The sequence below is a fragment of the Ammospiza nelsoni genome, chromosome 17, assembly GCF_027579445.1.
Source record: "Ammospiza nelsoni isolate bAmmNel1 chromosome 17, bAmmNel1.pri, whole genome shotgun sequence".
NCBI classification, from domain to species: Eukaryota; Metazoa; Chordata; class Aves; order Passeriformes; family Passerellidae; genus Ammospiza; species Ammospiza nelsoni.
The window spans coordinates 5671583-5698956 of record NC_080649.1 but is presented as its reverse complement, the minus strand read 5'-3'; the positions used below and the strand labels follow the sequence as shown (position 1 = coordinate 5698956).

The following is a 27374-nucleotide window of genomic DNA, read 5'->3' as shown; positions in this document are numbered from 1 at the left end:
GCAGGGGGTGGGATGAGAAACTCCACTAATTTAGAAACTTTTTTGGTTTAAAAGTCAGTCATACTGATTGTTTGGTTTTGTTGGTCTAACCACCTATTTTAATGATATAGCCATCAATAAAAAATATAGTGAGGCTCCATCTGGGATAAAGGATAATTATAAAAAAGAAGACATTATTGAAATTATAAGAAAATAACTTCAATTTTCATAATCAGAAAGTTACTACTTAATATCTCCAGTTTTATTTCATAATTTTTTTACTCACTGCTTTTGCTAAAAAAGCACATGCAACGTTTTTCCCCCATGGCCTCAAAATGTGCCATTTTTATCCTAGTTTTGAGCTTAGAAAGTTTTTCTAGCCTATTTTATTTTCCTCTGCACCACCCAGCACAAAGGGCAGTGCAGTGTATGGAGTGAGAGATGGAAAGGTCAGGCTGATCATCTGCAATTGCCATTACCTCCATCAACGGCAGCTCTGAACACATCTTTGCTCTTTCTCACTATGTTAACCCGCACACTCCATAATTCACACGTTCAAAAGATAAGTTTCCCCTCACTCCACAGCCACACAAATCCTCATTAATGTGTTGCTATTAAATCATTGCAGAGTTACTACAAAAGGAGAAGGAAGGGGCTGTGCTGTGGCACAACACGCTGCTGCTCCCATGGCGGAGCAGAGGCACTGGATGGAGGTGCAGTGGGTCTGAAATGAATGAAAAGATCTGTCAAACAGCATGATTCTGGGAGGATTTCATTTAATTGCAGGCAAGATGGAGTTTGTAGAAGTAATATATTTTATTAGATCAACAAGCAGAGCTAGAAAAAGGGATGAGAGCTCTCGGGCACATGTCTATCTTCAGGTTGCCTATTTCCCCAGGTAAATCTAAAAAAATCCACCATTCACCTGTCTACAAACACTGTCTGGGCCATGTTCTCATATTATAACAGCTACAACCATATTAAGTTGCATCTTATTCAATCATATCTGCTTCCTAGAGCATCTCCAAATCATTAACTTAAGGAGAGCCAAAAGCTCAAAATTTCCTGGAAATTCCTGGGAGCTGGAACATTCTATGTTTCTATGAAACAGTGATTGCCTGGTGAATCTGGGAGACCTGTCAGCCAATGCTTCACCCTCCACTTCAAAAAAGGATCATATAAATCAGTTCAGTTGTCTGATGTGAAACCTAAAGCAAATTTGGTCCAGTTTGGACAACTCTCCCTTCTTGGCTATCCCTCCTGATGAGCCAGTTTTGATGGTGGGAACAGGCTGCCAGAGCAGCCCCAGGTTTTCACTGACAGGAGAAGTGGTGGCAGTTTGCTTTGCTTATCTCAAGCAAGTCAGTTCTTTTCTGCTTCCATTAGAACTCACTATAAGTACAGCACAAGGCAATGCCCAAGGTAATGAGCTGCTGAGAGCTTTTGAGAACAAATGTGCAACATTTTACACATCCAGCTTTTTTAATTTGATTGTGATTTAGTACATTTGGAGTTGCACTGATTTAATGAGATTTTTAGGAAGCCAGCACATTGGGAATGGGGTTAGGATTATTAATGCAAGGTCAAAGGAGCTCTAAAGGCAATGTTAAAGTTACAAGCTCTGCACCCTGATACTCAGTTGGTCTCCTTAAGAGAGCAGTGCTGCCAAAATCACTTTTACACTGTCAGTGATCATCACCAAATTGTCAATACAACATTCATCTTATTGGCCATCATTCTCAACAGCACATCAAATTTTAGCAGAGATGGAAAGCACCTGTCACTGCCCAGCTGGCAGAGGTCCTGGACATCATCTCTGCAGCCACCACTGATATCAAACAACCTGCAGGCTGCTGTGTGTTTAATATCACACCTGCACCAAACTGCCCTACATGTGCCTGGAGTTTTCCCAGCTCTCTGCTATTCAGACATGTTTATATTAGTTTGGGACTATGGGTTTAGGAATAACACCCAGACCCGGCAGAGAGGAACAAAGCTGTCTAGAGCAGTCACCAAAATAGCCACAAACATTTAGGTACTTTTAAAGACGACAATCAATCATAAGCCAAGTGTAGCTTAAAACAGCAGAAAGAACTAAGCCACAGGGCATTTCCTAGGGATATACAGGAGGCCAGGGTTAAGGCCCAGACATGACTACACCCAGCCCATCATTAATCACCAGGAAATGCCTTTGTCTTGATCGTTCAGTATTTAAAATCATAGATGTCTGACACGGGAAGACCTTTTCAGTCGTTTTGTTCATCCTCCTACTGCATTACCTCAGACAATCTTTCCCTTCAGTGTTTCTTTGATGCAGCCTGCATTAAACCTGTGCTGTACCTTTGTATTCCTCTTGAGATAAAAGAAATGCTGTTATTAAATGGAAGAAGTCAAGATTCAGACAGAAAGAGACCAGTAAGCACAGTGACAAGCCAAAAGAAATTGTACAAGCTGCAATTTGCTTTGTGCATGGAGACCTCTGCAATACTCAGGTGAAATAAAATAAGTTTTGCACAAAGTAAAAAATGGGATTTCTTGTTTTGTTAAGCTTTTCCTGTTGAAAGACTTTACAGGAGCAAAACTTTAAGTTTTGTAGTATATATTGACTTTAGATTCTTGCCTTTGAGCCACAGCAGCCAAGCTACCATCAAGCTAGACCACACAGGTGTCCAGTAGAGGCATATCCACATGCTGGGGGACTCATGACTTCATCATCATCATCATCCCCCATCATCAGACAGAGGGACACCACAGCAGCTCTGCCACAGTAGCGCCACACTTCTTCAAACCACCAGTTGCCAATGGGACTGGGAAGCCTGAGAGCGAAGGGATGGTGACAGAGGAATAAGGATACCAGCTCTGAGACATGGGAGGAGCCCCTTGCCTGGGGTGTGATCCCCCTTGGCTAGTTGTCCTGGCTCCATGCCCACAAAGCTGGGAAGCCATTGCACCACAGCCCTTGGGGCTCCTCTGCATTTTTATCTTTATTCTGTTCTGGGATTTTGGTCGCGCCTTCCATTACACATTCAGTCACCTGTTGAAGGGGTGACAAGAAGCAGAGCTACTCAGTAAAGGTGGGCTCAGATGTTGGTTTTAATGAATCATCTCAGGGATACTTGGCCTTGACTAATCAGTAGCTTCTGTGGGAAAACAACTGAATTAATATTCATCCCAGTGCCAGATTTTTAAGACCGTCTGTGCCAAGCACTGTGGATTATTGGCAACAAGGCCCTGTTTTCCTCCCTCAGACATGTCAGTGTACAAAGCAATAAAAGTCACAAAGGGAAAAAAATGTTGCATTTTAGAGATTCTTTCTTTCTACAAAGCTAGCCATTATCTTGCCTCTCTCTGAAGCCAGGAAACGTCCACTGAGTCAACATAAAAGTGACTTTATAATGGGTTATTCATCAACTGTTCATATTTGTGACTGACCTGACAGGGCTCATCTCCTGCAAGCAGAGAGCTACCACCTACAGCCAGGGCAGGGGTGAATGTATGGGAGAGAAAACACGAAAACAGAGCTGAACCTCCCTCACCCTGCCCGCAGAATCCTTTCTGGTGAAAATCGTTTTTAGCTGTTAATGCTGTTTTACGGCCCAATTACTCCTACCACCATCTGCTTCTTTGTGAAAACATTCTGTAGATGCTGAAGTAACCAGACCAAGCAAAAGGCTGAGGCAGACATTGTCATTAAAGTCTCATAACTAATGCTGTGACCAGGGTTGGGAGAGCAGCTGTGGCCAGCAAGGGCAGCAGCTTCTGAGCAAGAAATAAAACTTGGAGTAAACTGGAGGAAGGAGAGAAGAGAGTTTATCACAGAGATCTGTAAAATCCCCCATGGAAAAATCTCTTTGAGTCCTTTCAGTTAGTGAATCTTGTGTGTTCAAAGGACCAAATTCTGAAATTCAGAAGAAAAAGCCTCACAAACTCAAAATTGGCTCATCCTGGAGCACACTGAGAAGTGTCTTGCATGCTCCAGAAAATCCACACTGCACAGCTAATGAAGGAGCCCTAAGGGCTATATTCTTGCAGCAAATCTGCAGTCAACTCAATGATATCTTTGCAGAGCAGGGACTAAGGAACATATTTAACATGATCCAGAGAAAGGGATGAACTCCAGCAGGGACTGGGAAGTTCTCCATTTCTCTTCCTCTAGGCTGAGCACCACCATATTTCAGGTCTTGTTTACACTGCAGTGTTTTTGCTTGAAGACAGAGAAGCTCCCAGCTCCTGACACAGCAGATGTCTTTAATGTCAGTTCAGATTTAACATGCCTGGGGCCATAAAGTTCTTGTTCACCTTGACTAAGTGCTTTGAATCAGGGCTTGTGAGCTCAGGCTCCAGCGCCAAAGGAGCTTACAGGGATCCTGAAAACCTTGAGGGGTAAACATCCTGTGCTGCTCTCCTTACTCCAATGGAGAGGCTTTTCATCCCCTGTGAACCTCCAATGCTTTTGCAGACTGTAGGAAAACACTTCTGGACAGGATGAAGAGCACCAACCATACCCTAAAGTTGGTATTAGCTCAGGGAGAAGTCACAGGCTGCTTTGAATACAGAGAAAATCTTGCACTCTGATTTTTATGCAAATTCAAATGGGGCATGCATATATTAAGAATGAAACTGCCAATTACTAACTTTGGGGTTTCCTTCTCTGCCCACCAAATAATTTCCCTGATTTCCCTGATTTCCACATATCCCATAGTGGTACAGGGCCAGGGTGTGTCTGTCATTCCAGCATAAACTTCAGTTTTATGGGTTTACAAATCAGATGTTTTAAATTACAGCTGAATGAGACTGGAGACTCCTACACAAGTTGTCATGTCAAAAGTGAACCGGGGAAACATTCATACATTTTATTTTATGCTGGGTATAGCATGTGCAAAAAGAGGCTGGGAAAACGACTTTTAAGCCTTTGGGAGCAGTATGGCTGCACTGCATCCTCCTGGGAATTGTGCTTCAAGATGTAGATTTATCAATATCCCAAAGACAGAGTAACACAGCAGGTCCTGTGTGTACACAGGGGTGCTGGCATAAGCAATGTCCTCACTCCCAGTGTCCTGGAAGACCACCAGCACATCACTCCTCAGCTGCCATTTCAGCCCTCAGGGACTGCTGATAGCATCATTCCTGGGACAGCTTTCATGTTAGAGCTAAGGATCAGCAGTTCTAGGGCTACTTTCCAAAAGAAGACAAATCCTTTGAACTATGTAGCCAAAGACACTGCAAATATTCCTTTAGCCAGTAAACAATCTTGGATTCTTATTATTTGCCAGCCTTTGATTTATGAAAGAGACCTTTCTATAAAAACAAGGGAAGAAATCAACATGTTTCTGCCAATATAAAGTGCAAGGGACTTCCACAGAACCTGCAGTACAAAATAATACCCATCATTTTTGGGTGGTAAGGTTTAACCTAAAGGAATAAGGATGGCCCATTAATGATGGGGTGCTGTCCACAGCTCCCACTGTTTCTCTGCCTTAGACCTTACATCAACAAAATCATGAAGGTCCTTCAAGGTGCGTAATTCCCATCAATTGATTTTTCAGGAATGAAGAACTATCCCAATTTTTGTGCCCTCTGCTTTAGATCATGCAACATGGAGGTTGGTTCACACAGCTCATCAGAAGATGTGGTGAGAATAAAAACCCTGTGACCTTCATGAGATGTTCATGCAGGTAAAGAGGAATGAGTTGGTTAAAAGCTTACATGTAATATAGACCATAACTATTAAAACCCTTAAAATTATTTAATTATAAAATTATTTATCTCATAGCATATGGAGGGGCCAAATCCAGGTGAAAACTCTTTTCCATCACAAACTATTGCCTGTGCACGTTGCTTTTACACTGTTTTCATTTCCATCAGACCTCTTTTCCAAAAGTAATCATTTTCTTAATATAAAAGCTATGTGACATTAATGGTCTTGCTGAAGGATGAAGCAAGAGGACTTAATTCTGGTTGTGGACTCAAGATTGAGTCATGACTGGGTTTGACAGTATTTTTTAACTGTACATTTTTAAACTATTATATATTATTCTCCACTCTCTGGGTTCATAGCAACTCAAGGCATTTACATACAGTTGTCCTGGTTTCTGCCACAAATGAGGAACGAAATCTGCAAAGCTTTAAAATAGACTAGAAATAGTGGCTAATGTGAAATTTCACAAAGTTGTTAGGAAAATGCTCCCTCGTACATCACTTCTGAGGTTCTGCAGAATTCACCAGAGGTGACTGCACTGCAGTGGTTATTGGTGGGGCTGGAGAAAGGGTTGGAAGGAAAGGGCAAAAGCTGCAGTCACTGACAGGTCCTCCATGGCTGGGAAGAAGAAAGGGAGCAGCCATTTGCTTCCTATGAAACATTATCCCATGGATATGCAGCCTGACCCACTGCCCATGGAAGTTAAACTGAGTTTAACAAGAGCAGGACTTAGCTGACATTTAAGTCTCTTTGACTCAGCAAAACACTTCACCTCCATCCCTGTCAGCATGGGACCCAATCACACACCCAACTTTCCATCTTTGATGGCAGCTGGCCATTAAAAATGGATCCTGAGCACAGAGGAACTCTGTAGCAGGGCCAGTGGAAATGCTGCTGCCCCAGCACAACTGGGTGCTGTCAAGAAAATCGAGCGTCCCCTTCCTGTAAGAGCTCTGTGGGAAACAATGTCTGTGCAGTTAAAAATAAGCAGAGTACAGAGCCCTGGTGCCTGCTGGCTCTGTTTATTCAGGATATTTTGTTTATTGGGTACATTAGGAGTCGCTGCAGACTGCCTTTGACAAACATTTTCGGTATCAACAAAATCCTGGTAACACTAAGCAGTTCAGATTTGTAGCCCTTGAAACTCCTTTTCTAGACAACATTCATCTTCCTAATTAATAATTAATCGTACTGTGTTTTAAAGAGATTATCAGGTGTGATAGCAGAGTGTGCCTAAGGCAGTGACTTCATTATCCCTATGGAAGGAGTTTACTTTGTAGTTCCCCTGCCTGTCGCAGGGGTAGGTGCCAAAGGGGTCTCTCTTAGGTTAGAATGTCAAAGAGCAACGATTTAGGGCAGGAAACAATTGGGCTATTATTTTTCTTTTTTCTTTTTTTTTTTTTCTTTTCCTTCTTAAGGAGCTTTTAAATCATAAATCTTCAGATGCTCGTTGTGTAATTTAAGACTCGAGTCGAGTTTTCCTACAGAAAGGCCCAATTCTGTGTAGGACCAGGTGCCCTTCCGAGGTTACCATGGCAGGAAGAGTTTACAAACACTGTTCCACCTACAGGCTTTGAACTGCATCTGTGCAGAGACGCTCCAGAGCGTGCCAGGAGTGTCAGCAGGGCTGGAAACACTGATTTCACCTACAGGACACTATCTCAAGTACACTCTCATCAAGAACTCACAGCGGATCCTGCCCAGACCGGAGCCAGTTTGTGGCCCTGACTTGAAATGTCAACAGCAGCACGGAAGGAACAGCCCCCACTGAGGGCTACTGGGCTGTTTCCAATGTGATCAGCCAAGGATAGTGCTGGAAAAATGATCATTACCAATTAATCTCAATCATTTATTTCAATAAGGCAGCCTTCTGCACTATCAGTGGGGTTTTTTCTTTTATTTGTCAATTCTGGTATTCCCATTGCCTGGTTTCAGTAGCGACAGGTATTTATGCCTTTTCCCATTAAACTTTTCCTCACCTTTAAGAAGTGTCATTAGGATTGTTCCCACTGATGGAGAAACAGGGAGGGCAATGTTCTGCCCAAAGACTGGACAGGTGACACTGAAAATCAGATGCCCTGACCATGCCCCTCCTCTCTAACCAGCAGGATAATAAGGAAGAATATAAATCCCAGATTTTTATAAGTGCTTTCCACAAAGGAATTGCAGAGGAGTACCCGCTGTAACTTACCACAAATTTGCAATTAAATATATTGGGTTTTAAAGCTAAAAACAAAAATCCAATGCCAAACTCCTTGATACCATGGGTCCATTTCTCCTTGAATTGTCTCCTGTGAATTATCTTCTATTTTTAGGTCTTTTATTTTTAGACTGCTGCATGCGATTGCTGGGCAGCTCAACCAGCTATTAATTGCAAATGTTTTACTTCTCATGCAGATTTATTTCCATGCTTTCTTTTTAAACCAACCTGTCCTGGGAGCAGATGACAGGCTGTACACTTAAAGGGCAGCCACAAGCTGTGCTCCTCAGGCTCACCCTGGCCCTGTCAGAACCCTTTTGCTGCTCTCTCCTCCTCCACCTCCGCACGTTTGTGTGCCTGTGCACACATTTTTCTTGAACCATGTCAAACTTTATGAGTATCAGGGCCATATGGCAGCAGCTCAGCAAGCTCTGAGAGTGCAGCTGAGACTCAGAGAGTCCCTGGGCACGGGGGGTGAGTCCCGTGACAGGCTGGGTGCGCCGGACACAGCGCTGGCTCGTGACAAGCCATGCCAGGGATGGGACAGGGCAGGGCTGGCAGCTGGAAACCCCAGCAGGCTGCAGGTCCCTTTGGTGATTTATGGAACGGTGGTTTTGGCAGCTGCCTCACAGACTTCGAGGTACTGTGCCACCCAGCCAAGCTGGAAGCTGAACTTGAGAGAGTGGTACATGATCAGAACCGCTACTTTTAATGCTATTGTCGCTACCTTTCCCAGTAACCTAGACAACAGCAAAAATCTCTTTTCTTTCCAGTTTCACAGCACTACTACACTGGTTTGAACTACTGTTTGAGCTGGAGTCAGAGGCAAAGCACAAGTTGGGAATAAAACCAGCCCCTGTTCAACTGGCGTTTCATTTAAAGGGGCTTTTAACTCCACAAAGCTCACATGCCTTTGCATCCACCACTTTAAAATGCTGGCTAAAAATATTTGCGTTATCTGAAGTCAGATGAATAAATCCTCCCCACTGCTGGGTACACAGTGTGGCAGGGCACGACACAACTGCAAATTTATTTGTTAGAAACCGTACATCTGTTATGATTTACGCTTGCCAAAGTATAATTCTTTATGGCAACAATTGTTTCATGGTGCTTAAAGTTTTTCACCTCTGTGCCAGGAATCTCATATGGGATAATTCCATGACCTTGGAATCCAGCAGATACATTCCACATCTGTCTGGTCTGGGAAAGCCCGAGTTTGTTGTGTGAAAACCATAGTGGGAAAGTAAGACCTGGAAATATCTGAAAATACAGAAACTGCAGGGCTGCTTCTTTTTGTATGTTTTTATTTTTAATTACTAGTTTCAAGTGCAGTAAATCAATCTCACAGAAGTCGTTACTTTGCTTTTATAAGCAGACATTAACTTCTGATTCTATCTTCACATTAGGGAACCTGGTATAAACATCACAATAATTCTATCTCTGGGAAAAAAGACCCCACAATCTTTAAATATTAGAACTAAATCTTTTTGAAGGCTGCTTGATATTTAAACAGAAAAGAACCCAAACTACTGCAAGTAAACATCTTACTGGTGCCTGTGAAGATTTAGGATGGCAGAAAAACTGTAGCTGTCCTGGAATCTCAGGGTATACACTTTTCTCATTAGATTTTTTAGCAAAAAATGAACCATAAACAGCTTTGTGAGCAGTGAACTTAAAAAGCTCTGGTTTCCTGTGATTCTTCCCTGTGCACATTTTCTGTTATTATAATAATTTGGCTAAGCTCCTGCTGCAGCCTTGCTTTCCAAGAGGCACTGTAGCATTTCCATGCTCACAGCCTGCACCTCAAATAACCTGCACCCCAAATAAAATGTGCAACACTGGAGGTAGGAAGGTGGACAGAAAGCCATAACAAAAAGGTTATAGTAAGAAATGGAGAGAAAAGGTGAATGTGTTTTCTTGATAGAAGGGGGAGACTAACTCGACTTATCCACACTAACTAGGATGATATTCCTGGTTTAAAGCAGGAATTGCTCTTCTGATCATCACTGGGGCTATCTGTCTCCCTTTCCAAAGGTTTCAGTGGTTTCTCTTCAGTCTGCAAATCCTGAAGGTGCCAATCCACTCACAGGCTGTGTCCTTAGGCAGGACCAATGTCCTTACAATGCCCCAAAGGGATGGCACAGAGCAAGGCAGCAGGGCAGGCTAACCAGAAATTAATGACTAATTGATGAAGTTCAACAATTTTAAATCCATATGTGAGTCCTAGGTGCCTCGAGAAGCTTTTATGGTAGGATTCACAAGATTCCACTTGGAACCAGTATCTGGGATGCACCAAAGCTTTATAAAGTGATAATTGGTTTGTCTAAGGCATGATATGAATGATCATGGTTATGATAAATCATAGAATGGTTTGGGTTGGAAGGGACATTAAAGCTCATCTTGTTCCACCTTCTGCCATGGACAGGGACACCTTCCAGTAGTTCAGCTTGCTCCAAACCCCATCCAACCTGGCCTTGAACACCTCCAGGGATGGGGCAGCCTCAATTTCTCTGGCAACCTGTGCCAGGGCCTCACCACCCTCACAGGGGAGAATTTCTTCCTGATATCTAATCTAAAGCTGCTCCTTTTCTTTTGAAGCCATTCCCCTGTCCTGCCACTTCAGGCTCTGGCAAATATTCTCTCCATCTTTCCTGCAGGCTCCCTTCATGTGCTGGAAGGGCACAGTTGTGTTACCCTGGAGCCTTCTCCTCTGCAGGCTGAGCAATCCCAATCCTCTCTGCCTTTCCTCCCAGGACAGGGGCTCCATCCCTGTGATCATCTCAGGGAGGGGACCCCAGAGCTGGACACAGACAGCAGAGCAGAGCAGCAGCATCCCCTCCCCTGACTTTCTGCCACGCTGCTTTTGAAGCAGCCCAGGACACAACTGGGGCTGCATGGAATGTAAAATGAGTAAATAAAAAGGTAAATGAGTACCTTGTCCAAAAATCATGTGGCCAAGTTAGCTTTGTAGTACTGGACACGCTGTGCTCCAAAGGAGGCTGCATTTTAGTGATATATGAAATGGTTTTCTGCATACACAGCAGCCAAACAACTTGGCTGCATTTCTAGTGGTTTGGATTAGAAGACCACAAACATCAAAAAGCATATGAAAGAAGCTAATGGCTTTTCAACATATTGTGACAACAAACCAGCCAAAACTACTTTTAAGCAGGTTGTAGAATAATGTGTTCCTGGTGACTTCCAGCAATTTTTCCTACAGAAAAGCTTAAAATCAAAGATGTGAACTCCTGTAAAAATCACGTTTAAAATACAAAGCTTAAACTCTGTGTGAGAAGGCAGAAATACTGCTGCAGCACAAGAAATATTTGAAACTGGATGTTCATTCTTTAAAGTAAAAAATATAGGCAATTTCCAAAGTAAGAAACTAAGTCAGATTTGCAGTGAAGGGTGAGGTGAGCAGGTACTTTCTACAGAATGCAGTGTTAATGCTTTTCTACCCATTCAAGACTTAACAGCTGTTTCAGCAAGAGGGGGAAAATAAAGGCCCTTGGTAACTCTTAAGCAAGCTGCCAATTTTCCACATGGGATTCAATGGCTAAGAAAATTAAATTTTCCTAGTCTCCTGCTGCTGCAAGGAATAACAGCACATTCAGAAACACTAGGAGCAATAAAAACTCCGTATTTCTGAAAAACTTCTGTTTCCTAAATTTTTCTCATATACTAAACATCTTCTTAATGAAAAAGATTCCCTATCTAATATCTAGTCTCATTTATTCTAACATTGTTGTTTTGATGGGAGACTGCTTGTCAGATATTTAAAGTTCCTGAATTGTCTCCCTGTATGATAGACAGATGCAGTTACTTGCACTGACAATTTTGTGAGCATTGTAGAAAAACTATGTTCACAAATAAAATACATATTTCCAACACTCAAGAGGAAGGAAGGATGGAATTTTAAATGTCAGATATTGATTATCAACCAAATTCTGGCTGCTTTGTATAGAGGCACCTGTCCAAAAATCCACAGATAAAGAGCAAGCAAAGCAAAGCCTGGGCTGCATTCTGTGTGCATACAGCTGGATCCCAAGGCTGCACCATGACAGCTTCTGACCCCTCTGACCCAACTTCTCCCGCTCTGAGGGGTTCCAGTTCCCTCCCAGTTCCTGTGCCACCACTGGAACTCACTGCTGGTCATGTAACACCTGGCAGGTGTGTGCACTGGAGCTGTCACCACAGCCATATGTTGGTTATTTGGTTTATTTTATTATATTGGCTATTTCTGCTCTGTATATTTGCACAGGAACACTCACAATCCATAGACAATCATATCCTAATGCTCTCCTGTTATTCAGTCTGAGTGTCTCTAATTCCTCTTTATAGCTTGTTATATCACAGTGCCTTGGTGCTTGTGTGAGATAGCAGGGATCCAAATATTTATGTCAGAGAGGGGGGGAAACCCTGCCAGCATCTGTTTGCAGAAGTGAGATGGTGGAACTGAAGTGTCAGATAATCTCCCCAAAAGATGTCAGCATTTCCAGCTGCCTGACAGATCTGTCTGCCTGTGTCAGAGTAAACAAAAAGATGGCTCAGCCATTAGGAATGAGTTTAAGGCAAAACAAAGAACAAATAATCCGTTTTCTGATCAGGTCTCCTGCTCCAGTTTTCAGATGTCCATTTGTGATATTCCCTGTAAGCCCCTTTGGGAACAATGATCAATGCACTCTGTGGCTGACCAGCCCTGCTGAAGTATCAGAAATTTGGAACTAGAAAAGTCTCCCACAGTAAACAAACCTTCAAACAGTAAAGGCACCAGACACACCTCAAAATTATTCTGCATTTTCAGTTTACTGGAAAGGAGATTGTCTCACTTAAGACAATTCCATGGAACTGGTCTCTGAATTCATTTGAATTTTGAGTAGGTCTCCTGGTTTAAGTGGAGTTAGATTTATGCTGAAGTAAGAGACTGAACTGAACCCAAATGTCTTTAATACAAAGCCTTGATCTTTACCAGGAAATGACAGAGCTTATCATGTTGCCAATCTTACCTCTGTAATAATGAAGAAGTCATCACCAGGCTCTCCCTGCACAACAATTTTTTCTCCATCTTCAAACTGGACAGGTTCCAGTGCATCAGCCACTGTCAGCCTCTCCCATTTGTCCAGGGACTCTAAAATATTGAAGATCATAAAGCTATATTATAAAAACACTCCAACTTTGGCTGAAGATTCATATCTAAACTGACAGCTCTGCCGTGCCTGGTTCTGTTATAAAAGAAACATTTCTTTCATCCAGGCACTTTGCACGAACCTTCAGTTGGGAAACATGAATGTATTTATTCATTGTGTCTTAGCCATCAGTAATCACCCAGATAGCAATCTGAAGAGTTGGACAGGGGAAGTTGGCTCTGGTTCCTCACTGCTGAGATCTGATCCGTGCTGCCCTGGCACTGCCAAGGCCTGCAGCAGCTGAGGAGCTGCCTGGAGATATGGGAGCACCTGAGATTCCCTCACCAGGCGTCAGGACAAGTCCTGCAGTGTTTTCATTGAGCTGCTCCCATTTCTGGGGTGAGTGATCCATCTCAAGGATGGGTGATACCACCACAGCCAATGGCCAGACCCTGGTGGCACCAGCAGCAGGAGGCCAGAGGCATCCAGGTTTATGGATTTTGAAATGGCACCTCTTCTTCATTTGCCAGAAGGATGGCCTGCAAAATGTTTTCCTTTTCATTCCCCCACTTAAAGGATAAATGTTATAAAACTTTTAAAAATTCTGTAATTAAAAATGATGGGTCTGGTTTAGGGTTAACAGAGCAAAAGCAGCATGTGATAGGGGTCCTCACCACCCACCTGCACCTGTCCCAGATCCCCACCATGAAAAGGGACAGCCTGCACATTCAAATCTTAAATCCAGGGCTGCTCAGGGTTCCAGTGCCCTCCCCTGCCTTGGCTGAGGGATGGATTCCACCTTTCCTGCCCTCAGGGAGGAGGTGCCACCTGGGTCTCTCTCCAACACACATTTGCATGAGAATTCTAGAGAGTGAATTGTACTTGAACTTTTGTACTTTGATCAGATTTGACTGAAAAATTACAGGTTTAAGAGTTATTAAAAGCAACAGATAATACGATGATTTAACCTTCACTGCCTCAAAAAGCTGGGCTGAAATTGATGTCCCAGAGCTCTGCTGATTCCTACTTACTATGAATTATTGAACTAATGTATGTCAAGATACAGTTTCTGACACCAGGATTAGATGTGTGCCATTCCATCAGACTCTGGTTTCCCAATTTTTTTCCAAAATATTGCTTAGAAGGACTGTGTGAAGGTAAAAGGAAGTTCATTAGAGTTAAAATGCCTTTTGGCTGAGCTCAAAAGAACACCCTGAGCCTGGTAACAAAACCAGACCAAAGTGCTCAAAGCACCAAAGGTAATTTTGGGGCTGACTGACACAGCTTCAGTCAGCTGTTTTTATGCCACTTTCTTGTTGCTGCTTGGGAAATTAATTGTTTCTAACATTTTCCCCACCTAAAGCACTTTCCTGGTGTGTTTGTGACCTTTGCTACAGAAGAACTAATGTCAAAGACCAAGCCCATATTGTCAATGCACCATTCAAAAACTGCTCTGTTTGATTAAAAATAAGCATAAAACTCTTTCATACAGACTAGAGAAGACTTTTTCTTTTCTTTTTTTTTTTTTAAGGAACTCAGTAAGTAACAATGAAAAGAAAGAGCCTCTTGAAACTTCTTCTTCAGTTGCCTTTATAAAAAATTCAAAGCTAATTGTAGCTCCAGTCACGAAGTGTCTCTCTTTTGTCTAAGGGAACTGTACCACTACCAATACATTGGTTAATAAATCTTGCAAACAGATCATTATATAGAATATTCTACAAGTTTTAGTTGCAGAGTTGAAGCATCAGATAAATTAGACTACATCAATGCCTAAATTGTACATATCAATTCAAGACTTTATATTTAATTAAACTCCAGAAGAAAAATTTAAAAGTATCATTTCTTTCATAAGCAACTACTGATAATCTAAAAAAATCCTTAGATTTAAAAAAAAAAAGTGACTCTTGCAATTATACAGCTAATTCCAGACACTGGACAGACCCTGGAAAAAAGAAACATAAGAAGCAGGTAGGGGTTTTTCCACCAGGAAATCACTGAGTTCTGACCACAGCAAGGGATAAAGTGAAGTTGACTTTTCAGTGCCGTTTTGAGATTTCTAAAATATCTTTCTGCTTTGCAGGTGTCATCCACTTTTTAGACATGTCAAAGGGATCCTTACACATTTCACCTAAATTTCCACGTTCCTGCAATGATGTGTTATTTTGTTCACTGCTTTTCTGTACTTAAAAAAAGTTCAAATCTTAAAGTTCTTCCTCTTTTTTTGAACCAAGATTCAAAAGCCACACTACAAATTAGGCTCTAATTACAATGCAAACCACAATGAAGGAATGTGTTTAAGGAAGCACATCTCTGAATAACCTTTCTACTCTGAAATTGTTTTGAGATGTCTCATTGTTGTAATTGCTCCTCATTAGTGCAGGTGCACAGATTCCTTTTATTCTTTAAATATTCAATGTAATTTGGTATAATTTGTGCTCTTAATTTAGGAAGATTTAAATTAAGCATAAAAGAAGGATTTTAAATTATGAAAACTTCATTAATAAGCAAGAACATACTTGGCCTCACTTTAAGCATACAAATATAATTGAAAATCTCATGGATAGCACCTCTCAAAGGTTCAAGTATACTCTCACTGAGACACTCTCATATTTCAGGTACCTCGGTTTGAATGGTAGGTGAATATCATAAACAAAAAAAAAACTGGAAAAATTTTAAGCAGAAATAGAAATGCTTCAATTATATAGCAAATAAATCCTGAACTGTTTTTTTCCAAACAGTCCCAGCAAAAACATGATGTTTCTCCTACAGAATCAACAACTCATTGTACTGTCTAACACTGTCCTCCTTATTAGAGGCTTTTGTTCTCCTAATGGTGATTGATTGGTCAGGCATTATGGGTTTGTTGTTTTTCCTACTGAAGGCCATCAAGAACATGTCCAAATTTCGTGGCTATCACATTAATCAAAGGGAAACAAAATCCAAGGACAAGAAGCTAAACAGATGTTTTAAGAATGTGAGACAGGGCCTGTAAAATGCACAGAAGAAAAAAGATCAGTCCAGTTTGCTTTGTAAGGTTGGTTTGTTTCGTGCACACAAACACTGTATTCTTGCAGGAAAAAGCTTCTCACCTGCTCCCTGGGAGGATGTGACTGGACTTTATGACAAATTCATATCTCTGCACTGCTTTCTGCTCTATCCACATGATCTTTACTCAGCAGCAGCTACTGAAAGTACCAGTGTGTGCCTGCTCCACCTTTAGCGCTGCAAACACAGGGGCAGCGCACAGGAAAGAACGAGAAAAACAAAAAGGGCCCTTTACACTTTCACTCCTTCAGAAACAGCACAGTGTGAGACCTTCTGCCTGAGCACTGCTCCTTTCATTGTGCCATCAAAGATCAGAACTCATCCTGCCAACGTGAACAACAGAGAAACCAACAGCCAAGTTCCAGAGGGCAACTGACCCAAAATGGAGACCTTGCTCAGGAACTCTTCGTACATCTTCCGCTTCCTCAGAGTGCTGCCCTGTTATTACAGGAGAGAGAAAAAGGAGAAGAACATTACACACAAGTATTTTTGTGATTTCTTCCTACAGCTGCTCCTTCTTTTTTTTTCCCCCCTCCCTTTCCAAATCTTAAGCATAGCCAGTGTAAACAGCCTCAGGCAAACGTTTCCCCATAAAATGTCTGGGCAAGTTGCATTGCTGATAAGCAAAGACAGAAGGACTCAAATTCAATCCTGCTGTAATTTCACTGACTTCACTGGTGTTACTGGACACTGCAGATGAATTGTATCCATTCACAGGCATTCTTTTTAAAGCCTGAACTTCATCAATTAACTGTTTAGCTAATTCAACACATATATAGTTGCCAATGAGGCTCTTTGTAATTACAAAGTAGGATAAAACTTAAAATATGCCCCTTGTAGAGCCCATCCTTTTAGCTTAAAAACTCTTTATTGCCAAATGTTTATCTGTAAACCAGATTAGTGTTGTATCTACTGTACAACCTGTACAGTGTTGTGTCTATTGTTATGCTGAGCAATCCATTCATATTATTATTTTAACAAGATTTAAGCATTTGGGAGCAGACAATCCATCAATGTATGTGCAGCCACCAGCACAGTCATTCCCATTCTACTAAGATTTTGTTGTGTGATAAATTTCTAAGACACCTTCTCCTTACATGGTGTTTGATCAGCAAGACAGAAACCACAAGCAGCTGCTCCAGCATGCTTTTTTGAAGGTGATTCATGTTGGAATAATTATGATGAAATTTTACCAATAGAAAAACAAAAATAATGAATGCATCCTTATTTCCTTTTGCAGTGACATGAAAGTCTTGTAAAGAAATTCTTCCCAGGTACCAAAGAGGAACTCCAGGGCCTGCCTTGTCCAGTGCAGTTGGTTCCACACTGGTGACACCCCAAATCCCTCCTGCCTGGGCAGATTTCCTGGGGATGTCAAAGGCTGCCTGGTGCCTCCGACTCAAATCTACAAGGCACAACACAAGGATGATACATTGATCCCCTCAATAAAAGGAAAACAAAGATGCCATTTATTCATAGACTGGGCAGAGAGGATGGAAGCAAATGTCAGTGTCTGCCATAGAAAAAGTAATTTCTTTATTTCTCCTCCTCCTCTGAGTGACCACATGTGGATGCTGGGAATAGAGAAGGTGAAAGAAGAAACATTTTGCCCTCCGGTGTGAGAGCATTCAGAAGTGATTTGGGTATGAAAATGGGATTAGGTGATGTATTCAAGAATTAAATATCATCCCTCTTCCTACAAATGTGGTGCAGGTGGGGCTGCAACAACTCCCAGAGCACCACGAATCCTTCCAGCAGCATCTCCAAAGTACCGCGAATCCTTCCAGCAGCATCAATGGGCTCCGGCTCCAACTAGGAGCCACCAGGTGCTCTCCTCTGGGGGCATCTCCCATTTGTGCCCCTGTCCTGGGGTAGCCCTGCCCCCAAAGAGCCCCAGCAGCAGCAGGAGCTGCCCCTGTTCCCAGGTGGATCAGCAGCATCTCCCGAGGCTCCCCTGCGCAGCCCGGCCATAACTCGGGGCTGGTGCTGACAGTTGTGCTCAGCGATAGCATCGCTCACCCTGCTCTGACCCCTCTGTCTGACTGACTTGGTGCTCAACCTCGGGGGGCCCCGGCAGCATTTGAAGTGCCAGGAAGAAAAAAAAAAAAGTGGAGGACTTCAAACACAGGAGGCTCTGCGAGCCACGCCAGCTTCTGACAGCTCGCTGGGAGACAAAGAATGGAAAACTGGACACTGTGCAGTTGTTGCTTTCCTCCCTGCAATCGGGTGGAAATGAGAGCAGCAAAATTGACAGCTGTGGAAAACCAGATTGGTGGTTTAGTTTGATGGGCTGGGACACCCACGGACAGATGTGGAAAATGCTTTTTAAATGACTTGCGGACACAGATGAATTTTAAGAAGCAGTAATCAGCAGCCATAAGTGATGCCTGACGACGGCTTTGAGTATTTAGAGATGCAGACAAGACCCAGGAAGGTGGGAATTGCAGCCATCCCACCTGGCCCAGGCAGAAAGAGCCCACCACTTCCTACAGGAACACAGGTGTGCTATGTCTTGGCTAAACTAAGCCAGGGCAGCAGTACAGAATCCACAGTGAAGACCTGTGCAAGAGCAAAACTGAAGTGGAAATAGTTAATTAAAGGTGCTGTATTGCCATATTATCTAGAACCCCTCTTAATGCATAGCTACACTGCCTTAAATATCCCATCAGAATGATCCCACAGGGCTGAGGGAGAACATGGGAAGAACAAGTGACTGGGGCTTGGGGCTGCTGTTTGCCAGCACATGCACTGAACCCCAAGGTGACCCAGCTGATGGCTCCTGACTCATCCTGCAGGATGGCTCCATCCATCCCTCCCTCCCTCTCTCTTCAAGGACACAAACAGCAGCCCCTGGGGTGGTACAGCTTCACCTCAGGGTGCCCAGGCAGGCACAGGAGCTTCCTCTGCTTTTTCAGAGCATCTGAGGCTGGATCCAGGTTGGCACAACCAAATCCCAAATTCAGTTCCAGGTAGGAGAAGCCTGGCTCAACCTTATGCACATTGTCTTTATTTGAGTGTGTTTTCCTGCTGCAGCTCTCACAAGCAGAGTGAGGGGAAGGATTTGGAGAGATCAGTACTGTAGTGCAAGCTGAAAACAACCCAGCAGTGGAATTACAGCCAACCAACCATGTGTTTATTTCCTTTGGTATTAAGCATCTTTTCTCCCATGAAACAGAGAGAGAACACAGGATCATAGAATGGCTTGGGTTGGAAGAGACCTTAAAGATCATCTTCAGTTCCTTCCAACCTACTTTGGCCAGCCTGATATTCCTCTCTCATCCCCTCAAAAGCATAGCATCACCTCTGACTTCTGATGCCCTTTTTACACTTTTCTTTAGTTGCTTTACCCAAATTACTGAGGCCAGAGCTATGAACAGCATCACAATCTCCTCTCCTACCCTTCAGGTGCCCTCTGCAGAGTTGCCAACCTCTGCATTCCCTGGTACATGTGCTGGGTCTGTCCTCATGCAATATTTTCATGGAGCTCCCAGAAGCAGCAGCAATTAAGACAGTACCAACATTTACAGACTATGAGATGCTGAAAGTTCACCAGAGCAGGAAAATAACAAAAAAGGGATCTGGAGACATTAGAAATGGGGCTAAAAAATAATAGAATGTTCATCCATTCGGAAAATATACCTAATAAAAAAAATCCAAAGATGTTTGACATAGAGAAGACCTGCAAGTTGTAAAGCTGAAAGAGATTCACAGACAGGAGGTGAGACCTGCATCAGACTGCAACAAGAACACAGCCAAGGCTATTTTGGTCTGCACAGGCAAAGATATCATCCAGGAATGAAGTTTAGAGGCTCCATCTCCGTGGCTCAGATGTGACGGCGCCTGGTGTGCCACATTCTGTCTCGGTACCTCTCCTCCAGAAATGTGCTCCCAAATCCAACAGAGCCTGAAGAAATGCTGAAACACTCAGGGAGAGCTGATAAGGAAGGAGCAAAACAAATCCAGCCTGTATTTGTTGGCTCAGCACTGGGATCATAGGTATGTCATCCTCATAGCTAGCATGCACTGTGGCAGGGGCTTTAAGTAGACAGTGATAATTATCTACAGATATGTGACAGAAAGAGAGGGCAATTCAGTACAGCAGAACTTGACATAACTCAAAGTAATGGGAGAAAATCAAGGAAATCTAATTTAAGATCAATATCAAAAAAGTTTTCCAATGAAGGAATTATTCTCTTGCAGAAAAGTTTCCCAAGGGAAGTGGTAGAAATCTTACAGCTTAAGCCAGATAAAAACAATAGTAAATGTACATGAATAATTCTGCACTGGCAAGGTTCTTGATGGCATGTTTTAAAAAGTCTTTATTAATTCTGCTTTTTTCGATCCTATTAATAACTTATTTCAATAGTTGCTGCTTCTCCCTCTCCCCCTTCTCCTTTGTTCACTTTCTCCCTGGCTCTGAGCTGTCAGGCACAAACTCATCTCCTCAAAGGCAGTGGGTCCCATTAACTACAAAGCCTTGTTAATATTCTAAGCTGCAGTGCTCCTCCCTGAGACAGGCCCAAGGAGAAACAAGATCTCTCTCATTCCTCAAATCCACACAGAAAAGGCCTCAAAGCTTTTTTTAGTACCATTTAATGTTGCAAGGCCTAGGCTTAGCTTAAGCAATACACAGGCTGGGGAAGATGAATACCCCAGAGACTGTAACAGGTCCTTGAGTTCCTATTCAGCATCTGTTTCATCTCATTTCCAGCTGCCCTTTCCCTGCTTTCTCCCATTTTTTCTTCTCATTCCTCCAGTCCAATCTTTCTTTCTTTGTGCCTTGTTTCAAATTCATTTTTTTCAGGTGGAGCTGATTGAGTCCTTCCTGGAAATCCCCACCTTCAGTAAGAAGCCAAACAAATGTCTACTGAGAGGCAAAGCACGACTCAAGTTTCAAAGAGAGAGTTATCCTGGCAGGAGGTGCCAGAATGGACTTCAGGACTGCACAGCCCCATTTAATCCCTGGTTAAGCTGTTCCTAAATGATGCTTTGGGTGTCCATTCCCGCTAATGAAAGAAAGAGCCCCTGTGCATTCTGGCCAAACAGCTCACACAGTCCTGGTGCTCTGTGCCACAGATGTCAGGTGGATTGCAGCCCTTGGAGTTGCTTTATGCTTTGGCCACCACACAACCTACATTTTATGGCAACCCAAAATCCCCCTGACTTTATTTTATCTCAGCTGGAAAAAAAAACCCTGCTTGTTAAAGAATTTATTCTTGGTTCAAAGCTGTAAAAACACAGTAGAAGAAACCCAAACAGCATGAATAAAATGAAGTATAACATTAGGAACTGACTATCCTTGATTTGTCACAACTTACAAACCAATGTTATAACTCACTTTCTGTGAGCAGTTTGCCAAATAGGCCAAAGGTATTGAATCCCACACAGCTCCACTCTCAGAGCCAGGTACCTTGGGCCATGGAAACTAGAGGGTAGTTAAATTATCCTGGATCAAGTCCTCCTCAAGAAGAAATTGCAAGAAATTAATACTTCAGATTTTCTCAGTCTGGGAACTGAATTGTCTAGGGGATCAATCTGATGTTGGGATAGAGACATTTGCTTCTCTGGTATTTGTGGTATTTGCTATATTTAGAATACAAATATTGTACTACCCTGGGATGTTCCCCATTCCATGATGCTCTCGAATCCAAATTGCAAAGAAGAGGGCAGCAACTGAATTCCATGAGAAGCCCATGGCAGGAAAAAATCCTCTGCTCTCTCCCAGAAGAATGTAAGTAAATAAATGTTGAATATATCCACAAGTGTGTGTGTCTGTGCCCGTGTGCACACACACAGAGAACATATACATAAAAGAATTTGCAGCAGAGTGAAAAGTATGTAGCCCAGCAGAGATGATTCTATGAAATGAATGGAGCACACAGATGGACAGATAATTTGTGAGTGCACCACAGAGGGAACGTGTTGAAGTGGTTTTTTGTACCCCACCTAATACACTGAATTTCATGGTGTAATACTTTGTCAAGGACTGCAGTTTCACTGCACATTCTGACAAAAAGACCCATCCCAACATTTACAATCATTACAGCTGCTAAAACAAACTTGAATGTGGCCTTGAAGCCATCAGGGTACCTAAGCTGAGACAATGAAATATAAAGAAATGTATCTGTTTCAACAAACTTCCTCTGGGACGGGCTAAGTAATAAATGGATGACAAGTGTAACAAAAAGCCAGCAGGAACCTTCTGCATCAGGCTTTGTCCATCCATAAAAAGGAAACCCCAAACTGCAAACCTCCTGAGATGCATTTTATTCATATCATAAACCAGTCAGGATCAATGAGACACGTAAGTGGGGAAAATGGCACTAAGCAGAAATAAAACCAAGAAATTATTAAAAGCAAAGCAAAGGACAAAAATAGAGCCTGCAAGGAGAAAGGAAGTGGAGAGTCAAGTGTCTCATGACAGGATAAAATCTTTTTGGCAAGTGTGGATCTGAAGGCATGATTTGCAAATAAATATTTACAACTTGAATAAAATTTCAACACTTGACTGAGAAAACACGGGGCTGGTCATGGCAGGGAAGGAATGCAGACAAGAGAAATAACTATCTGGGGTTATGGAGGGGCTTTATCTGACTACAGCAAAAATCTTTGGCAGAAAAAGGTCACTTATTCCTTGGACAAAAGGATTTGAAACCAGAAAATAAGAAAAAAGAAACCCACTCACTCCCAAATTTTGAAACCATCTTAAATGATACACTTCGAAAGATACCCTAAGAATTACTACTCCTTATTTAAAGGCAGAAGTATTTATACATTCAAAACACCCAGTTAGAGGCTGAATGGCAGGAAAACATGTATTTGGGAGTTGAGAGGCAGCCACTATTACACTTGAACTAGAACAGCAAAAGCAGCCCCATAATGGTGGGGTCAGCTCCAGGTATGAGATGCAGCCACTGAAACATGATGTAATTAATTCTTAGGCTTGAGGAAATGTGCAGAGAGCCACTGCAACCTGCCCTCACACGACTGCACAAGGACAGGTGTCTCATTTCACCTACAGCAACAAAGTTATCCACCCTGCACTTACAAATAAATGGGAAGGTGACAGTATTCATTCAGTGTGGATGGGTAAATTGCATTCACCATGGGCTGCATTTAAAATTGGACATTTTCTACACCTGCAGAAAATCATTTACCAGGAAATATTTCCTATCTCAGCACTAATAATGCTGTCTGGGTATCTAACACAGTGCAGCAGAACATCAATTTTTAGTGGGCTCAACTGTGAAAAAAACACAAGAAGCAAGAGAGGGAGTGAAATATATCCATGTTAATCAAAAGGTCTCATTGACTGCAGAAACTGAGCTTGCTAGCTAAGGTACAGCAGGCAATGGTCCAGAGAACATGTAAATTAATTGGAAAAGCACTTAGCACTACTAGAATCAAACAGAAGTGCAACCATAATATTCAGCTTGTATGTACGACCCAACTAGCATTAAAAACACAGTCTTTTCCACTTGGGACTTTAAATCTTTTAGCAGAGTCCTGTCTCTGCATCAAATATTCATCTTCTGAAGTGTGCTATCAGGTGATAATGGACACATGACCAACCTTGACAGCTCACAGGGCTGGGTGGTTTTAGGTATCTCTAGTTCCATCAACACCAGCACTGAAATCACCTCCAGGCTGCAAAGCCTGTGAACCTGTCCCTTCAATTCCTTACACAAACTCACAGGCAGCTGCAGAAAGCTCTGCTTAAAGAGCCAAGGAATATGAGCCTTGTCCTGACATTTATTTCCCTCCTACATTCCTTCGCTTTTGAATTTTGGATTCTTCCTTGTAGCTTGCAGGTTCATCACACCAGTTACTCCAAACCTCTCCACTGCATCCTTGTAGGACGTGGGACAAATAAGATGTGTGTGCCTCTCACATCTCTTCAGAAATTCTCCTGCTCTGAGTTTTAGAAGTAACTCTGCCTTCTTGCCTGCACTGGGAGCCTTTCAGAACTATTCATCCTGCTTACCCAAAAGAGAGAAGGCAAAGCACTTTTCATAATTATTCCTCAATTTTTCTTGGGACCATCAGGCTGAATATTTTGGGGTAGAATAAAGTTCCATCAGCTGTACTCTCCTACATGCCAGTGTGATGTTTGTTTATGTGACACTGAACTCAGCCCATGAAATAGGGAGTGAAAAGCAGCAGTGCTCATGCAGACACCCAACAGCCATCACACAGGGTAAACAAAGATCACTTTTACCCTGCTGCTTAAGAATTAATCATTTAAGGGTAAAAACTACTCAGTTGCTTTGCTGGCTTTTCTGTTTTCTGTAACACCCACTAGAAATACAGATGATCTCAAAATTGTTAGTCTGAGAGCACAGTGTCACTTCCTTCAGATCAGAATGGAACAATGCAGCTTTGAGAGACAAGTCCTATTGAGAAATAAGCTTTACACAGAGTAATGTCTGTTAATTATCAAAAAGAAAGGAATATTTTATAGAGAAGGAAGATATGCACATGGACATTGGAAACAAACTCATAAAAGAGTTATGACTTTGCTGAAGTTAATTATCTGTCAAAGTTTCCATTATAAACTCACCACAGAAGAACCAACAGCAAATCCATAAGCTAGCACACGCCCCAGGTGCCACAAAGGTCTGCAGAGCTCTGCTGCAGGGATGAGGGAGTTTGAAAGGAGCAGAGCAATGAATCATTAGCAGCTACAACGCCATGGTATGTGTGGCTGGGTGCTGGCTAACAAAGATGGCACAGTCCAAGCAAGCCTTTTTATTATTTTAGTGGAGCTGGATTTACTTTCTATCACCTGCCTTGAGGAATGTAATACAAGATCAGACAAGGACTTCACAGGCAAGGGGTGCTGCTGAGAGATATTTCCAGGCTCACGATAAGGAGAGGATTTGCATAGCTTTGGTGGGTAACAGAGGCCTCCTGAGGTTTTCATTCACAGAACAGTTATGCATAATGTTTCTCAATTGCATTTCTGACTCAGCTCCTTTCTGCTGAATCCTGTCCCCTTTTCTTTCAGCTCACTTCATTCAGCTGCTCTGCGATTTCGCCATGTCCGCTCCCTTTCACATGGAAGCACCGGAGCACTCTGAACACAGAGCTGCAAAAGAAACTAGAAAATACCCACCCACAAGGAATCCCTTGCCCACGAGCTCACCATTAGGATGCGTCTGTAGCTGTCTCTGTCGATGCCCCAGAGCTTCAGGTCTGTCTTGGCCTTGACGGTGGCAGCGCGGGGGGTTCCGTAGATGAGCGCCAGCTCCCCGAAGCTGCCTCCTTCCCCAATGCTGGTCACCCACTCCCCGTTGACATAAACCTACCACAGCACAAGACAAAAGAATCAAAAGCAGAGCTGGAGTTCTCCTCCTCACTGCCTAAAAGGCTGTTAGCAATTTCCTTTCTAATTGTCAATGTTGGGGACACAGAAGGAAAACAAGAGCGCGACGCTTCCGACAGTTGGTCCCCAAAGAGGGGAACAACCTGCTCTGTGGACAGAATTTCAAGTTGTCTCACTTCAGTACAATGACTTTATTTACTCTCTGGGTTTTCAGCTCCCATGGTTAGCTGGCATCATGTTTTCCCCCTTGTGTTCAAGGCTCAGGCAGTCAGCAAGCAGAACTGTCACAACTTTGGCTTTTTATTAACACTGTCAGACTTGAAAGAAAGGAGGTTTGTTGATATGTGTAATGAGGATTACTGAAATGTGCCATGGCCATGAAATGAAAAACAGTCAAACCAAGGAAATATCTTTTGAAAAGGAACTTTTTTTTTCTTTTCTTCCCTAAGCCTAGTGCCTCCAAAACCCATTTAAATGTAACTATACAAATCTCCCTTAGTGAAGATGACCAAGGGCTTTGGACTTGAGAAGCTCCAAGCAGAATGACCCTTTAACATCAGCTCTAGAGAATTCAGGAAGCAGAATTTGACCCACATCCTATTTAGGTACTATATCCTCTTGGAACATGGTACGGATTGATACCACTATTGCTATATTTGTCCTGGATGATGTTTAATTTAAGAATTCCTGCACTTGAGTGCTATGTGACATCTTCCCTGGAGGAAGGGGACTCATGCAGGTGTTTTCTGCTGGGCAGCTTTTTCCTCACTATTTATTCATGAACAATGCTGCTCAAGAGCCAAAAGAGTGCATGCAAAGGCTGCTGTGGGCTGTGCATTCTGCAGCTTGCTATAAACGACACAAAAACCCTTTCAATTCTGTCACTGTGCCTGTGAGTTTGGAGGGGAGGGCAGGAAAGGCTGGGTGCATTTACTTAAATATACCCCAACCTGTTATAGATCAGTAACATCAGAAACCAACCAGTATTCATTTCATTTGCTTGGAAGTTCTGTGAAGAAAAATAATATGAAAAAAAGAGGCAGGTATTCTCATCTTAAGCAGAAAAGCATTGCAGAGGCAAAGATCATAACCTGATATCAATTAGTGAGTAATAAACCGGCAGTTTTTAAAAAAATGAATGAGTTAGAGGTGTGGAAATCAACCAGTATTCATTTCACTTGCTTGGAAGTTCTATGAAGAAAAATAATGTGGAAAAAAAAGGCAGATATTCTCATCTTAAGCAGAAAAGTTTTGCAGAGGCAAAGACCATAACCTGACACCAATTAGTGAGTAATAAACTCGCAGTTTTTAAAAAATGCATGAATTAGAGCTGTGCTCAAGCTGGGCATGAGAAAAGATGGTGACCAAAATAAATGAACTGGGGTCAAAACTCAACAACCTGTCAGTATTAATTTTAATTCCATCTTCGTTTCATGATGAAAAGGCATAATACAAAATACAGCTGGAATCAATCCCAATTTATCCTCACAATATTCAATTAAGATTTGCTCCAGCTCCCACTGAGGCCAGTGAAATGCTGGTTCAGTGGGAGATGGATGGGGCCATGAAGCAGTTCAGCTGATCAAGAGACCTCTTGGGCATCAGCTGAAAAGGAGCAGCTGAACTCCAGGCAATGTGGTGGCTCCTGGTGCTCCTGGAACATCAAGGGGCTTAAAAATAAAGGGTAAAAATAATCCCAAACAGGCAGGTGGTTGCAGACTGCCAAGAAAAAGCTGAAGCCACAAAAGCTAAAGCTTCATTTCATCACCATGACAGGATGAATGTCACCCAGGAGAATATCACACAAGAGAACAGCAACAGCCTTCCCTTTCAAACTTTCACACTCGCCGCAGAAAGAAAATCTCACAGAACATCGAATCTACTTTTGATTCTCCCCGTGATGAAAAAATGAAAGCAAAAAAAAGAAGTTTTAAAAAAGTCAGGCAAACCCAAGCAGTTTCCTGGTGAAATGAGAGGGTAATTCTGTGGTTTCTTTCTTTT

General features: G+C 42.5%; 1 protein-coding gene across 1 annotated transcript in view; it reads right to left on the bottom strand.

Annotated features, from left to right (window-relative positions):
* Nucleotides 1-27374, bottom strand: part of PRKAR1B (protein kinase cAMP-dependent type I regulatory subunit beta) — a 93764-nt gene that overhangs the window by 6611 nt on the left and 59779 nt on the right. The window contains exons 7-9 of the mRNA XM_059484288.1: nt 25194-25352; nt 16426-16486; nt 12884-13005 (exon numbers count right to left, since the gene is read on the bottom strand). Of these exons, the coding sequence (XP_059340271.1) occupies nt 12884-13005; nt 16426-16486; nt 25194-25352 (342 nt within the window). The remainder of the gene's footprint in view (nt 1-12883; nt 13006-16425; nt 16487-25193; nt 25353-27374) is intronic.